At 37.4% G+C, this 16,355-nt stretch overlaps 1 protein-coding gene across 2 annotated transcripts in view; it reads right to left on the reverse strand.

The window, feature by feature from the left end:
• The window catches only part of ANO3 (anoctamin 3), a 364,404-nt gene that overhangs the window by 71,119 nt on the left and 276,930 nt on the right, over positions 1-16,355 (reverse strand). For both annotated transcript variants that reach the window (XM_074955170.1, XM_074955171.1), the window contains exons 8-10: positions 7,290-7,421; positions 5,501-5,607; positions 3,355-3,410 (exon numbers count right to left, since the gene is read on the reverse strand). In XM_074955170.1, coding sequence (XP_074811271.1) covers positions 3,355-3,410; positions 5,501-5,607; positions 7,290-7,421 — 295 coding nt within the window. The remainder of the gene's footprint in view (positions 1-3,354; positions 3,411-5,500; positions 5,608-7,289; positions 7,422-16,355) is intronic.

Raw genomic sequence — 16,355 nt, forward strand, 5'->3', positions numbered from 1 at the left:
CCCTGAGGCATTAAACACAAAATCGATCAGAGAGGAATAAAAAGAAACATTTAATTCATTTTTACCCAAACACTTTGATTGGCTTTGTCTGGATTCCATTACAGCTTAACGCACAGCGTTATACTCTAAAATAAAAAGTTATGATGCAGAATTTTCAGGCCCTTCCTAACTGAAGTCACCAATCTTCTGTGGTTCTACATTCATTTTACTCTCACCATAAGGTTTAAGCCATGTTTTCGTTTAGTAAGGCATAGAATTCTAGTGGCCATTCTCTTGCATTTAATGGCATTATGAAGTATGGACTGATTTAGTACATTAGTTTGAAGAGAATATACAGTCCATTAAATGCTCTGAAGCACCCCAGGTTACATTCGTTTTAAAATTTCAAAACCCCAGTCATTGTTACAGTCATTTTCTTGAAAATATTCTTCCATTATTTAAAAAGCATCTTTTATCCTCTCTTCTCTGACCCAGCACAGCTTAAGGGCATGACATGACTTACAGCTAGGCCATGGTAGCAGCAAGCTGCACCAAATTTTCACCATCACAAAATGTACATGCTGAGAAACACTAGTGTTCCTGCATAGTGTGAACTGTAAAATGTATCTGATAATAACTTCTCAAGTGGTATTATTTATGAGCCTGCCACTGGTGGAGGGCCAGCAATGGAAGAGATATATTGTGATGTGGAAAAGATGAGAACTCAATGTATAAGACTGGAAACCAGCTTCCATCCTGCTGTAAAATGTCTTTTATCCCATTCAGCCAAGTGCTTCCTTTCTGGAGAGTGCTACCCTTCACCCAAAAGTGAAGTAGCAATGATCCAGCAACTGGCTCAAAGGGTTACAGTTCACCATCTCAGAAAGGAGTCCAGTACTGCATGAAATCCACTTCACTGGTTGACTGCTCAAGCCAACCAAATCATAGTTCCATAGGCAGGAGGGGAGGCACAGTTGGCTGCCTTGGTAGGAGGCCCAGGAGGATTGGACTTTATGACTCTTAAAGCCAATTCAGAGATGTCCCCTTCAAGGTTAACAGTCAGTCACAAACATTGTTGAACCTTGTGGAGTTAAAGATTCCTCTCTCTCTCTTTTAAAAGATTTGTCAAGCTTGTTTGAGTTTGTGAACCTTCACTTCCCTATAATGTAAATGTACAGTTCCCAAACGGTCCTGTAGAGGAGCGGACTCATCCCTGCGGCGCCTCCTGCTAGTCGTCTTTGGGAATTAGCTCACCAGGTGCCGGAGCGCCCTCTGCAGACCGGTGATCCATCTTGCCACTGGCCCCCATGTCCCTCCTGGACTCGGTGCCAGTTTGTCTGGGGTGCTGTCCCTCTGGCAGTAACCCCTCAGTCTCAGGGTCTCCCCACCCAGGGCAACCCCCCACCCACTATCCCCACTTCACCTCAGCCTTGGCTACTGCCAGTCCTCACTTAGCCCCTGCTCCCTGGGCAGACTGCAGTGTATCAGCCACTCATCACAGGTGAAGGGTTTTGGACCGCTGCCTCTGCCTACCCATGGGCTGCCCCATACAACCCCAGTACCTATTTGTCCTTACTCTAGGCCTGCAGCCTGGGGGGTTTCCAGGCCAGAGCTCCCAGGCCCCTTTGGCCTTCCCCCAGCCCTGCTCCACCTCAGGTACTCTCTCAAGCTCCCCAGCAGCCAGGCCCTTCTTCCTCTAAAGGCAGAGAGAGAGTGTCTACTCCTGGCTGCCCTGGCCTTCTTATACAGGCCAGCTGCGGCCTGATTGGGGCGTGGCCCAGCTGCAGCCACTTCTGCAATCAGCCCAGCTTCTAGCCCACAGCCCCAGCCCTCTCCAGGGCTGTTCTAAGCCCCTCAGGGCAGGAGCCGGTGTCTACCCCACTACATGTCCTCACCCCACTTCCAAACTCTGTGCTTAAAGGAAGAGTCAATTAAAAAAAAAAAAAGACAGAAACATAGTAAAGGGTCACATTCTACTCTGTCACGCCCAGGCAATCCCAAAGTCAGTATGGAATCATAGGTGTAACTCAGTATAAAAATTGGCCCATGTGGTTTTCTACCTAAAGAGGAGCCTTTTACCCACCCATCCGTCCAAGCAAGATTGGCATAAATGGGTGCCATAAATAAAGTAGAACTGTGGTGATATTTTTATTAGAATCTCTCTCTTCTCCTTTTTTCACTCTTTTGCCACAGCAAAATATGAACACAATAACACTCACACTGGAGTTGAACTTTTAACTTACTGTATCATAGTGGGGTGGAAATTAAAAATAAAAAGTATCTTATCCCTAGTCTTTCATGCAAGTCCTTGTGCTTATCCTTTTATTGCAATTGCAATAAAATAATGGCTCACTAATATGATTTGTTAAAGTAATAATCTGCAATATAACTACAGACAATCATTTACACAATAAAAAGAAGCATATATGTGAGACCATGTGAGAGAGTGTAGTTGTAGAAGTGAGAAAAAGCTTTCACAGTTATGAGGATTTTTTTCTTCCACTGGAACGGTTAGTATTCCCCTAAAGTCAATAAAATCTAGCTGAAGCATTAATAATGAAAATGTGAATGGTATGTCCAGAGTACTGCTCTTTTATGCTCCCCTGAATTAAAGTGTTAATACCAAGAGCAGTTCTTTAACCAACAACCTGGGAAGTTTAAGTCACTTTGAAACACAATGTGGTGTGTAACATCCTCAGGTAAAGCAATCATGTCTCAGAGTCATCACTGTCCATGTTTCAAATTGTCTGATCATGACATGAAACTCAGTGTAAAGTTCTGCCCTTAATTAGAAAGAAGACTAAAGACTTATGACTTATTTCCTTCTTTCAGCCATTTAGGGCCTGATCCAATGCCCTCTGAAATCAATAGGAGTCTTTTCATTGATTTAAATGGGCATTATGTCAGATCCTGAATTTATTGATGGGACTATTTTCAAGGTAAAGTTCTATACAACTATACAGAAATTGTTTGCACTGCAAATTTTAGTATCAGTTTCCCTGTATTTGATCCACTGGAAAGCAAATTAGAAAAAATAGAACACTTTTTAACATGCAACAATAATTTGAGCTAATTGAAACAATTTATAATCTCTTTAACAATTCCACACACAATGTCCATTTAAAAATGTACTTAATACAGGACCGTTCTAAATCAGTGGGAGAACATCCCAGAAAGTTATTACTGTACACTGGACTAGATAAAGATCCAACCTAGGCCCATATCAGTGTAAGGAGTGTTATAAATAAAAAGCCTAATCAGAATGCAAAGTAAAATAAAAACATCATAAAGCAAATTTACAGCTAAAATAGGATCTCAATGTTAAAATAACTTTTACTTTAAATAGAACACTTAAGGCAAAACTAAACCAGCTACCTCATGTGGTGGAAATGCAGCTTCATATGTTCCATTATTGAGTAATCTATTAATACCTAAGCAGAAGAAAAAAATGAGTTTCAATATCAATTTTTATACATGCTGTTTCAAGAGCTATTGCATTTCAGCCTATGAATTGAGGAAATGTGACAGTGCTAAATAATTGGGTTACTATTTTTAAAAAGGGAAATAATCAGTCTTGTGCACAAGTAGAATAACTGTTCATTGTCATTAACCATGGAGTTGTGGCTCTTCTTTCTCCCAAAAGATATTCATGGCTCTTTCTAACTTCTAACCTTACTGTGGCTAGTCTCTATACTCTTTTCTCCTATGGTTCTCTAAGACAGCTCTTCAATGAATGAGGCCCTCTCTACGCAATAACCAAAGAACTGCCCTACCATAAAAAACAGGAAGTTCAGACCAACTACTCAGGAACCCTGATGGGGGTACCCAAAGTCAACAGTCTCCCAGACAACCCCAAAGAAATCAGGACTTTCAACAGGTCAGACTGCTGTGCTCTCAAAGACATACCCTGAATCTGCTACCATTGATCTTAATGGAGTTTTGCCATCGGTTTCAATGGAAATAGGTTTGGGTCCCAATTGTCCTCTATTCTTCTTGATGATGGTCCATGTTTTTTTTAGGTGTGCTGCTGCTTTCCTTCCAGGAACACTTCTCCAGGCAAATGAAAGCAGCAGCAAACCCATAACTGACCCCATTCACTGCAACCCACATTCATATCAAAGTCATTTAATAGCTAACATTCAAAAGCAGCTGTTTCTATTTTTCCTAAATTTTCAAATGAACAAAAAAAAAAGATGGGGGGAATTAAATGCATCCCTCCCATGAAACACAACCCTGTCACTGGGCCAGATACTCTGGTCTGGTATAGCTGCTTTGTGCTGCACTACAGGCATAATTTAGGCTTAAAACTGGTTTCACTGGACCAGGAAGGATGATCACACTCATAAAGTGATCCTCCAGGTGGCATAGAGCCAGCATAGCATAGGTACCCCTCCCTTCCCTGCTGCTGGCATAGCAGGGAAAAAGGTATGTGGTCAGGATGCATTGTGTTACACCCATTTTCAGCCTCCTCTAGCAGCTGGAGCCTAGTGCATATTAACTCAGAGACTTCACTAACAGCTCAGCAAGGACAAGTACACAGAGCAGCAGCAGGATCAAGTAATGCAAAGGACACCTTTAAACCACATTTGCCCACCCTTCCCAGCAATTTTCCAGTTTGGCTGTAGATTTGAGGTTCTGGCCCACAAGGCTAATGCAATGCTAAGGTTACGCATAGACAAAATGTAAGGAAATACAGAAGCTAAGATTCTCAAAGTGACAAGAATTCATCTAGAATATCTATGGCACCTTCCATTACTAGTTAGGCTATTAAATATATATACAGTACATACAAGGTGGACGAGTTAACGTTATTATAACTTTAGCTCTCTAATATTTGGGGTTTAAATATCATATTCTTGCATTTATATTAACAAGTTTGGCTTTTCTTCAGTGGGTGTTTCGAGGAAATTGAACAAATGCTTTGGGAAATCTACAATATTTGGTATAAACTACACTTGCTTCCCCACAAGATGAGTGAATTATAACCAGGATCATTGCTGTGAACAATAGTACCCTCCGAAATATGAAGCATAAAACAAATATTAAATTCTTAAAATGCAAAGTAACATATTATAGTGTACTTATACTTTTTGACAGGAACTGTTCTAACAGCTAATCAGAAGTGAAGCTGAACCGTAAGAAGCTTTCATCGTCTATGAGGACTACTACTGTATTAATGAGCTAATACTACTGGTTTGAATTTAACGCATAATACAACATTGCACGTCTACAGACAAATGCTTTCATTGTCTAAACAAGAATATCTATTTATCCATCAAATTTATAAAATATTTTATGAACCCATTAATCAGAAAATATTGTTGATTTTCACTGAATTATTTAACAAATAGCAGCTGGCAATGCTCAATCAGCTCTATTGCTGACTGAATAAGTCATACTATGAATACTGACAATATTTATTTAGTTTATTTAATGAATACTTTTTCTTTCTATAGACTAAAGATATTAGTACTCATCTTGAGACCCAATTTATGTTTTTTCTAAGCATCAGAATTCTTACCCATTTTTGATTTGCCATCTTCATACTTCGTTCTCTGTAGCATGTGGTGCACTATTCTACTTCTTGTGGAGTTGCTGAAGAAGCTGTCTTTGTTGTTTATTGTAAAGCTGTTAAAATGATTGATGCCTTTTCATATTCAAAGTAATCCACAGCTTTCGAAGCACAACTATTCAACAGTTTCTTTTTACGATACAGTACATATATAATAGTAATTCACAGTTATTACATAAGATGCAGTGATTTACATCTTCAAAGAGTCCTTTCAGCTCCCTGGAGAAATAGCATGCATCGTCCCCATTTTACTGATGGGAGAATGGTCACAGAGGTTAAGACAAAAATTCTCATTAAGTGGCCAGTGATTTGGGATGCCTCAGTTTTTGGGTGTCCAACTAGAAATACGTCAGGCCTGATTTTCAGAAATACTGAGTTTTCTCAAGTCCAGTTGAAGTCAATGGGAATTACAGATGTTCAGCACAATCCAGGGTCATAAAATTGCTGGAAAGGCAGCTTACCTAAGGGATGGTATAAGTACACTTGATCCAGTCCCACCATGGTGAGGATGGACTTTGACCTCTTGTGGTCCCTTCCATCCCTACATTTCTGTGATTCTGTGATAAGTGAAACTCTAGTGCAACTCACCATCTGGGCTGAGATATCTCAAGTTGGGCACTAATAATAGGTGACAGTTTTGAACATAAGGATGGCCATACTGGGTCAGACCAAAAGTCCATCTAGCCCAGTATCCTGTCTTCCGACAGTGGCCAATGCTAGGTGCTCCAGAGGGAATGAACAGAACAGGTAATCACCAAGTGACCCATCTCCTGTCGCCCATTCCCAGCTTCTGGCAAACAGAGGCTAGGGACACCATCCCTGTCCATCCTGGCTAATAGCCATCTATGAACCTATTCTCCAAGAACTTATCTAGTTCTTTTTTGAACACTGTTATAGACTTGGGATTCACAATATCTTCTGGCAAGGAGTTCCACAGGTTGACTGTGTGTGTGAAAAAATACTTGAAATTTTTGGCCTAAGTGATTGGTCTAATGCCACACAGTGAATCACTGGGTGGGATTAGAATTTAGCTGCTCCCAGTATCATGTGCTCTCCACTAGAATTCACATGAATTTATGGCTCCATTCAAGAGAATTAATTCAAGCTTTAATTCTACTTTATTAAAATCTTTACCTTAAGATTAAATAAAAGCTAAAAGAGGCATAATACATTAAAATCATTTTAAAGTCTATCACTGCGTTCTGCATTATAAACAAGGAGCATTATTCCATAGTACAGCAAAAGCAGAGATGATATGTTAGCTTGAACAGATATGTTTACAGTTTTTAGGTTGCGTATAGAAGATTAAGGGTCTTCTATACATATCTGAGGCAGGAGCATTTGTTGCGTAGACAGCTGGCTAAAATCCAAAGTTGCTGTTTTCAGCTTGTTCCCAGGCATTTCCTTCTGTTTCAGCTGTTTGTTGAATATGCAAAAACAAATCTGGAGTATGTGTGTTTAATAATGTAAGAGGAGACAGAATAGCATGTGCTCTATTGGAGCCAAATTTTGCCCCTACACTCTACTGCTGAACAGCCATCAATGGAAGCCAATGGTGAGTATCAGAGGACAGAATATGGCCCTAAGAGAAAACCAACAGGAAACAGCAAACCTGACACCATGTGTTTGTCAGTGACCATCTGTTAATGATTGCCTTTCTGTCACCTGGAGAGAAGAAATGAGAAAATAAAATGTGAACATGGACCTCTGCTGCTGCATTCCCAACACCAACACTTACTGGTGGATCCGCGCCCGGCTAAAGGGTGCTGTGTAACAATCTGTCTCTTCCAGGTCAGGGAGGGCCTCTTTGTCAAGCTTCATTGGATTTCTGGGCAACCAACTTTTCAGCTCTCTGATATTCCTCTGCAAACTGGAACAATGACAAGTTAGATTTGTGCTCCCAGCTGCACATTGCTTTTGTTGCCACCATAGCTAAATATGCTGGATGAGAATGAACTATAAGCCTGAAATGAAAGCAAGAGTGTGCTTATTTTTTCTAAATTACTAAAACAAAATAAAAAAGTCAATGCTTATATTATTCATGGCCTGATCTTTTGGACCTCATTCAGACCCCATTCCCACTGCCATCAATAGGAGTTTTGTCGAGCAAGTGTGGCAGGATTTGGCCAAGTTAAAGTAGCACACTTAGGAGGAAGTTAATAGCATACTGCTTTACAAAATGACTCTCCGAATTGCAATTCCTTCCCAAGGTAGCTCGTTTGGAAGAGCAATTACCATGTCCACCCTTACTCAAGGATATGCTTAATGGCCCAATCGAGTGCTTACTCTAAGATATAAACACAAACCCTTTAGATACCTCATACGCAAATTTCCCTTTTTTAAAGTGAGAATTAAAAATATAGTCCTTAACTGTATATTTATGAACCTGGTCCCTGACACATTTAATTAAAACTCCATATGATTTGTAGAGCTCTGTCAAAATCTACATATTGTTATATCCCTTCAGAGTATAACCACAAGTCAAATAAAACAAGAATACTTTAGAGCAAAAGATGAAAGATTGTCATAGTGTCAGCATTTAGATAAAAACTGATGATAATTTTCTTCAATCTAGAGATTCAGGTTATCACATAATCATAGGGTTTAGTTCTATGTCTGTGCTTAGTCTTTATATAAGCAAGAGTCCCTGACTCCCTCCATTAGAGATGTGCTTACGTAGGGATGTCAGAACTCAGTTTATAGAAATTAGAGATGGAAGAGATCTACCAGGTAATCTACTTAATTCCCCAGCAATGACAATTCCTCCCTTCAGATTTGCCTGATCCTGTATTCCTTGCACCCCCAAACTCTCCTCCCATTGAAGTGAATGGGAATTTTGTGTGTTCAAGAAATAATGGATTGCGTCTCATGTTATGATATATTATATTTTTGGAGGCATGGCTGAGGGTCAAGACATCCGAACTACAGCTATTTTTTAAGGCCTGGGTTTCCACAAGTTGCATCTGTATTTTGTACCCACAAAATGAATCCAGGACACAAATCTGAGTACTTACTCTTACAACTATCTAATTTACATCTGCAATTAAACTGCTAATTGGGTATGGTAGTCAGAGATACAACTACTTGGAATGAGCCCCCTTTTTTGTTATAGGAGCAAAAATGTAGGCATGAATTTTGCACCTGCAATTTGAATTTAGAAAGGGAGACTGCTCTTCAGAAAAACTACCTCTCACAATCAGCAAAGAAACACAGTACAAAAAAAAAAAGCCAATAACTACTGCTACCAAAAAAAATAGTGTGCACATTTATTATTTAAAATCCTAAAAGGTAGAGCCAGATTCTCATATAATCCTAATCAGGCCATTTGCATCTAGCAGTTACAGTTATGGGGAAATATTTTGCATCTGCCATGAAAATAGTCCCATGAAATGAAGCTGAAAGAAAAGAGGAATATAAGTGTGATTGCTAAAATCACAGGACCGGATTCTCACACTATTGCCCAAATGGAGCAGTACCTTAGTTCCTGAGTAATCTAACTGAATTCAATGGGACTACTCACTAAATTGTGACTCAACAAGAGTAAAAGTGGCAGAATTTGGCCCATAATAAATAACTCTTGCAAAGTCAGGATTTTGTGATGGAAGGAGAGATCAGACAGGCCACAATGGAGGAAAATTCCATGTGACAAATTCTGAGCACAGTTAACATTCCAACTGAAAATACCCCATATTGCAACACTAACAGTTGTAATAGTAATTCCCTTATAGTGACTATAAAATGTTACTCTGCAATACCATTACATTTTATTATCTTACATATCAAGAAAAGTTAAATCCTTCATTTATGAATAGATTTCAGTTAGTCATGACAATTATCCCTTCCCTAAATTAGTATGATTCCTATCGGAAATCTTCAACTTAATTGCACTTCTATAGTCTTTTGCAGAATTGTGTGTTCATAAACCTTTCAGACTAAATCTCAGGAGTTATCCTAACTTTCCCATTCATCCTAATATTCCTTAAAAAAAACCAATGAATAATTCTGGTTTGGGGAAAAACCCTTAACTATATATATTATTGCCACTGTTATTATTTAGGTATCAATACTGGGCCAAAATCTTGCAGCTCTTGCTCAGTATATATACTCTCACGACTGAAAGATTTGGCTTAGAATTACCAGCCCTTTTAGTTCTCTTTACATTGTTATAACTATCATACTCAATAGTGTCCAGCATTGGGCAACTGTCATTGGCCAGATTAAAGGTTCCTGACATCAGCATCATCCTAATATCTTCTATGTTAATAGATTTCACACAGGTAGTCTTCCTGTTTGTTTACAGTAAGTTTCTTCAATATACTGATATATCAAGTTACATAAAGTCTCCAGGTAAAATGGTCAAACTTTGGTGCCTAACATTAGGCACCTAAATAAGCAGCTTGATTATCAGAGTGCTAAACTCTCATTGATCTCCTTGACATTAATGGGCTAATGCCTAGGAGATAAATTCTAGTATACTTCTATATCCATTACACCTAAGTGACACGCCTAACTTTAGGCATCCAGATTTAATAAGCATGACTGTATATTTAAAACAACGAGGTTTTTTTTTCTGAAAGACTTGATAAGACTAGATTGTGACTAGACTGTCCACATAGAATATCAGGTTTGGAAGGGGGTCATCTAGTCCAACCCCCTGCTCAAAACAGGACCAATCCCCAATTTTTGCCCCAGATCCCTAAATGGCCCCCTCAAGGATTGAGCTCACAACCCTGGGCTTAGCAAACTAATGCTCAAACCACTGAGCTATCCCTCGATTCCCACATCTATAGGGTGTGAATCCAGTCTCAGCTGGTCATGTCTTTATAACTTATCATCTGTGCAACTGAGTGAGGGCCAAAGTCCACATCAATAGAAACATACTAGCACCACAATTAGCACACTTGTCAGTGGAAGATTAAAGGATGCATTTCCAGACTGAACTATTTTACATCTAGAGGAAGTTCTCTACATCAAGGCTAAGGCACATTAGTAGGCAAATTGCATTCCTGCTGAACTTGTCTTGTGAACAAAGACTATTCCAATTTCCAGGACTACACCTGCAAATACACCAGTCAGACACCTTACATTAGCATTAAATTCACTTACAAAATGGAAAGAAAAAGTTTCTTCTTAATGGTGAATCAGCTGAGTTGTCTGCATTCTCAGAGTATAACATTGTATATACTGAGACATTCCATGCTACCTGCTACTAGCCAATTACCACGTGAGGACAGGCGATATGAGATTCTATTTAACTCACACTCCCTTTTCTGCAATTTTACATTCATTCTTTTTTGTGTAATTTGTGATCGCTTAATGGTGTCTTATAATCTTACTGGGCAACCAAGTGTCATTATCTAACCTGAGTTTGGTAGATATGTGGGTTGCATGAAGGCTCTTATGGGCTGACCTTAAAAAGTCTTGCTCATGTGAGTAGTGATTACTCTCCCAATAAGTTTTCTTTTAAGTCAAGTCCGGCTAAGGGTTTGCAGTATCCAGCTGAAAAGGGCAACGGCAGCAGTTATTTTGTTCAAAATTGGCTCTACAATGCATTTATCAACATTAGACCTGCAAAGGATGTTATAGAGATTCAAAGTAAATAGGCTCAAAGAAAACCCGGGTCTCGGTTTATATGTTAATTTTTATGGGGCTTGTGGAGAACCTCTCATAACAAAAAATAAACAGATAAACATATAGTTTATTCTGTAGTTAGATATTGCAATAAATAAACCAAATGAATGGAAACAAATCATAAAGTTATACATGCTTATATCATAACCAGGAACAGCTTTTATGACCCACAAATGGTTTAATACTCCAAAATTCAGATGTTGTTGAACATAAAAAACTGCATGTTACCATACTCATACACAATGGAACAACATCAAAAATAAGACTTAAGTACATGAAGCACCAGAATACCCAGGTACTGCAACTCACATGTAAGCTAGGTCATTTTCAATTCTGCAGACTTCTGATGAAGGAAGGTTGGAATGTATCCTCTCTAATACTTAGAAGTAAAAACTAGAGCCGAGCAAATAATGTATTTTTGTTCAGGGGGCAAATCAGATTCATTTGATTTCAAAGTTTCATTTGAAACTTTTTCCCTGTTTGGTTTCATTTTCAAGTGTTTTAACCCTGTCCTTTTAATACATCTACTTACATTTCAAAATGAAATATAGTTTTGAAAGAAAAAGTTAAATCATTTCATTTTCAAAATGTTGAAACATACATTTCCAATGATTTTCTTCAGCCAGAACAATTCACCAAATTGGACTTGTGTCATAAACATACCGCTAAGGGTAGCATAAAATCTCTCCTGAGCAGCTGTACAGAATCTTTACCTGTAAGGGGTTAAGAAGCTCAAATAACTTGGTTGGCACCTTACCAAAATGACCAATAAGGAAAGAAGATACTTTCAAATCTGGGGTGGGGGGAGATTTTGTTTGTGTTTTCTTTGTTTTGTTCCCTCTCTGGACTGAGAGAGAGACCAGGCAGGTAAAACATCTCTTGAAAACATACCTGAAATGATCCATTTAAAATTATAGAAATTGTAAGTAAGGGCAAGGAAATGTGTTAGATTATCTTTTGTTTTAGCTTGTGAATTTTCCCTATGCTAACGGGTATTTTCATTCCTGTTTTGTAACTGGGAAGCAGAGTCAGAGGGTAATCCTCTGTGTTTTAAATCTTTTTATTTACCCTGTAAAGTTACCTTCAATCCTGATTTTGCAGGTATGATTCTTTTACCTTTTTTTTTTATGATAAAGTTCTTCCTTTAAGAACCTGATTGATTTTAGTGTCCTAAAGATAAAGGGTATGGTCTGTACTTATATTAAAGGCAATTGGCTGGTATATTATTCTCAAGCCTCCCCAGGAAAGGGGGTGAAGGGGCTTGGGGGATATTTTGTGGGGGGAGGGCTCCAAGTGACCCTTCCCTGAATTTTTGTTTAGATCACTTGGTGGTGGCAGCAATACCGTCCAAGGACAAGGAAGAGAATTTGTGCTTTGGGGAAGTTTTTAATCTAAGCTGGTAGAAATAAGCTTGGGGGTCTTTCATGCCGGTCCCTACATCTGTACCCAGAGTTGAGAATGGGGAGGGAACCCTGACAACTTGAATTCACAATTAGTTTATATAGACCCTAAACTGAATTTTTTCAGAAAATGAACTATTCATCTGCAAAATTTTGCCCAGCTCTAGTAAAAATTTCCATTAGAGATGGTAATTGTGTTATTATAATTGCCCAGATTTTGTGGGCCTAAACCAGATATTAAAATATTATGTAAACATTTTTCTGTGTGTATAGAATAATTTATTTTGGTGTTTTCCTCAATATCAGTCTTAAAAGAAAAAAGACAAAAAATAGTCTGTCTGAAAAATTAGAGACAAAAGGCAAACAACAATCTTTTAGGTCATCTAGTCTGAAGTCTGGGAGAATTCAGACAATTTCTGACATGTGTTTTCTTTATCTGATATGTTGCAAGATATTTACCTTTAGACTTTTAAAGTATGAATTATTTACCCTTATAGAGTATGATCTTGCTGTTCCTGTAGAATGTGGAGATATAAGTGACAGTACAAGGACATCATGATCAGGTACATATTCTGCTAATCGAGTGATTTAATAAATGAGCTGGTAAAAACACAGATATTTGATCCCATAGACAATAGAGCTCTGATCCTGTAAGCATTTCATTGACTTCAATGGAAGTCCCATTCATGGAGAACTTGCAGGACTGGACTCTGTAACAGCTCTGAATTCATCACATTCTTTACTTACAAATACACATATTCCTAAGTAAGAATGGTTATCTATCTGTAGGCTATAGACTAGATCCTTAGCTGGTGTAAACAGGCATAGTTCTATTAAACGTAATGGAATTATGGCAGTTTACACCAGCTTAAGATCTGATGTCATAACCACAATCCAACTCCCATTGAAGTCTGTGGAAAGACTCCAATTGATTTCTATGAAAACTGGATCAGGCCCTAAAGCCACATACTACAAAGAGATGTATAAAATATTGGGGTTCACTAACTAACAAATGCATTTTTTAAAGCTAGAATTAATGACATTTTCTGAAAGGGGAGAGCTTTATATTTCACCACAAAAAATAAATTAAAAAACACACTCCCGTTTCCATTGCTCTACTCCAAGAGCTGAAACTGACATTTTTGCCATTGTGCTGCAGGAAATATCAGTATTTCACCTTGGATAAAGACTGTGAAGTAAAATTACCCATTTTGCATACCTTTAATATGCCAAAATTTGAAGTAAATTTGGGGTGACAAAAATGAAGAGTGTGCATGCACAGAACTTTCCTAAACAACAGGTCCAATTCTGCGGTGATTATGATTATATATACAGGACTGAATAGGTGTGGAACATCTACAGAATTAGTCCTAATACATTAATAGCATCATGAATTTTTAAAATATCTGACACTGGGGCATTAAAAATCAAATCCTGCCTGTGCAGATACATCTGAGGTTAGAATTTGTCCCCAATATGCAAAACAGTCTAGTAAACTATAATCTTTTATTTAAAAATGAAGTAGGAGTGATGAGAAATATTCATTTTAATTTAGTTCTTTATTCTAGTTCTTGTGCACTCTACTTTAATAAAACAGTCATTCCCATGACCTCTGTTTATGTTCATAGGTCACAGTTTGCCAATTTATAAATTTATTATGGTAATATGGACAGTGATGCACACATACTGAAAAAAAATATAACAATATGATTTATTTTTCAAATTTTGTGTTGTGTGCATTTTTAGGGTTAGTTTTCTTATTTAGATTTGGACTTTTCAACAGTAAGAGTGAACATGCAATTCTTTTAAAAAGGTGTTTACTCTTTTAAAATGCTGGAATAAAAAAAGCAGCAAAATATTTAACTTCCCTCTCTTGTTTTTTTAATTTCTCACAAAACAAACTTCATATAAAAATGAAAAATGTAAGTGTGTTTGTCTCTAATATTAAAGTTCTCCTAGACTTCAAGGTCAGAAGGTGCCATCATGATCATCTAGTCTGATTTCCTGCACATTGCAGATCACAGAACCTCAGCCACCCATTCCTGTAATTTACCCATAAATTTACCCATGCTGGGTGACTTACTAAAGTCCTCAAATCTTGATTTAAAGACTTCAAGTTACAGAGAATGAACCATTTACTCTAGTTCAAACCAGCCAGTGACTGTCTTGCTCCATGCTGTGAAATAGGCAAAACAAACAAACAAACAAAAAAACAACAACCAGGGTCTCTGCCAATATGACCTGGGGGAAAATTCCTTCGTGAATGCCAATATGGCAATATTGTTTGTTACTCTACTCTTAGAAACTGGGTTGATTTCAACCGCATATTCTAGATACCTGTGTTACTAAATAGGATCATAAATCCACCTAACATTCAAGTTTTTATTACACCCAGAAATCCCCAGAAGAATTCAGTATGGAACTAAGTTTGTTTTATGGCATAGCCCTGTTACATTTGCCTTAATATTACAAAAATGTAAGTGGTTGGCTTTGAATTGTACATTAAAATAAAGCAAGCACATGCATGACAGGGAAGAGGAGAAAAGCAGTTGTAAATTTATGTTATAAATTATTTTTGTCTAATATTACTATTGAAATATGTGGATTTATAAACCAAATTTTGCAATTCAGTGATATTTTGTAATTTTTTATTTTTGTTAACTGGTGGTCTTGCACAACCAACAACATATTATCTGAATACTGCACAGGAAATAGTGAACTCTGGCAGGATTTGCACTCTTGGAGGCTCTATAGTAATAATGATTAATTGTCAAGCAAATGTAGATATTTGGCTCAAATATGCTTAGCGGAATTCCATTATTATTTTTTTATAATTTCAATAGATATCAATATTTATTTTTAAGCATTTTTTTTTTAATTTTATCAATTTAAATTTTCACAGTAGTGCAAAGTTATGGGTTTTAAGCTTCTAAAATTTTTTATCCATTTAATTTTCACAGTTGCAGGAAATTGTGGGGAATTAGAAAATGTTTTTAATGATAGTAGATGTTGAGATTCAAAAAGTTAGAGCTTTATAACTGTTACAATACAAATTGTCAACATCACATATCAAAACATACCAAATAAAACCTTAAATCAAATTTCAATAATTTCTTAAGCTGCATTTTTCTTACTTTGTCTCTCTGCAGATTTTGATTATACTCGATGGAAATATTTTTGTTGGTGTGTGTGTGTGTGTGTGTGTGTGTGTGTATATGGATGAACTAGATGTTTATCGACATTTACTGATACAAATCTAATCCTTCCAAGCTTACTCATAAGCATTAGGACAGACATTTTTGGTATGGAAATTAGTCTAGAAATCTCATAAGCTTGTTCCAATTGTCACTTACATTTTGGAACAGAGCAATAGGTCTCATCAGCTCTTGAGGCTACCGTTTCTACAAGTGAGTGCTTCTCTATGGAAAGTTAATATCCCATAATGCTAGAATGGAGCGCATGTTGGAAATATAGTAGAACCTTGCTAACTCACACAATGAGTCAAAGAACCTTTATTTATTTATTTATTTATTTATTATTGCTAGCCATCAAATATATGAAACAAAAGCTCAAGGATACTGCATCACAAAGTGTATTTTTAAATTTAGGCCTTTACTCACAGGCATAAAGTGAACCTTGTGTGTATTTGCATGCTCACATTCCTAGTTCAACAACTGGAGTTTAGTTTTGATTAGTACAAGACATAATTTGCTAGTAAAAAGTATATTTTTTAAAGCAACAATGAAATCTTAGTAACCGGAGGCCTCACTACA

This window comes from Natator depressus, chromosome 6 (genome assembly GCF_965152275.1).
Source record: "Natator depressus isolate rNatDep1 chromosome 6, rNatDep2.hap1, whole genome shotgun sequence".
Classification (NCBI taxonomy): Eukaryota; Metazoa; Chordata; order Testudines; family Cheloniidae; genus Natator; species Natator depressus.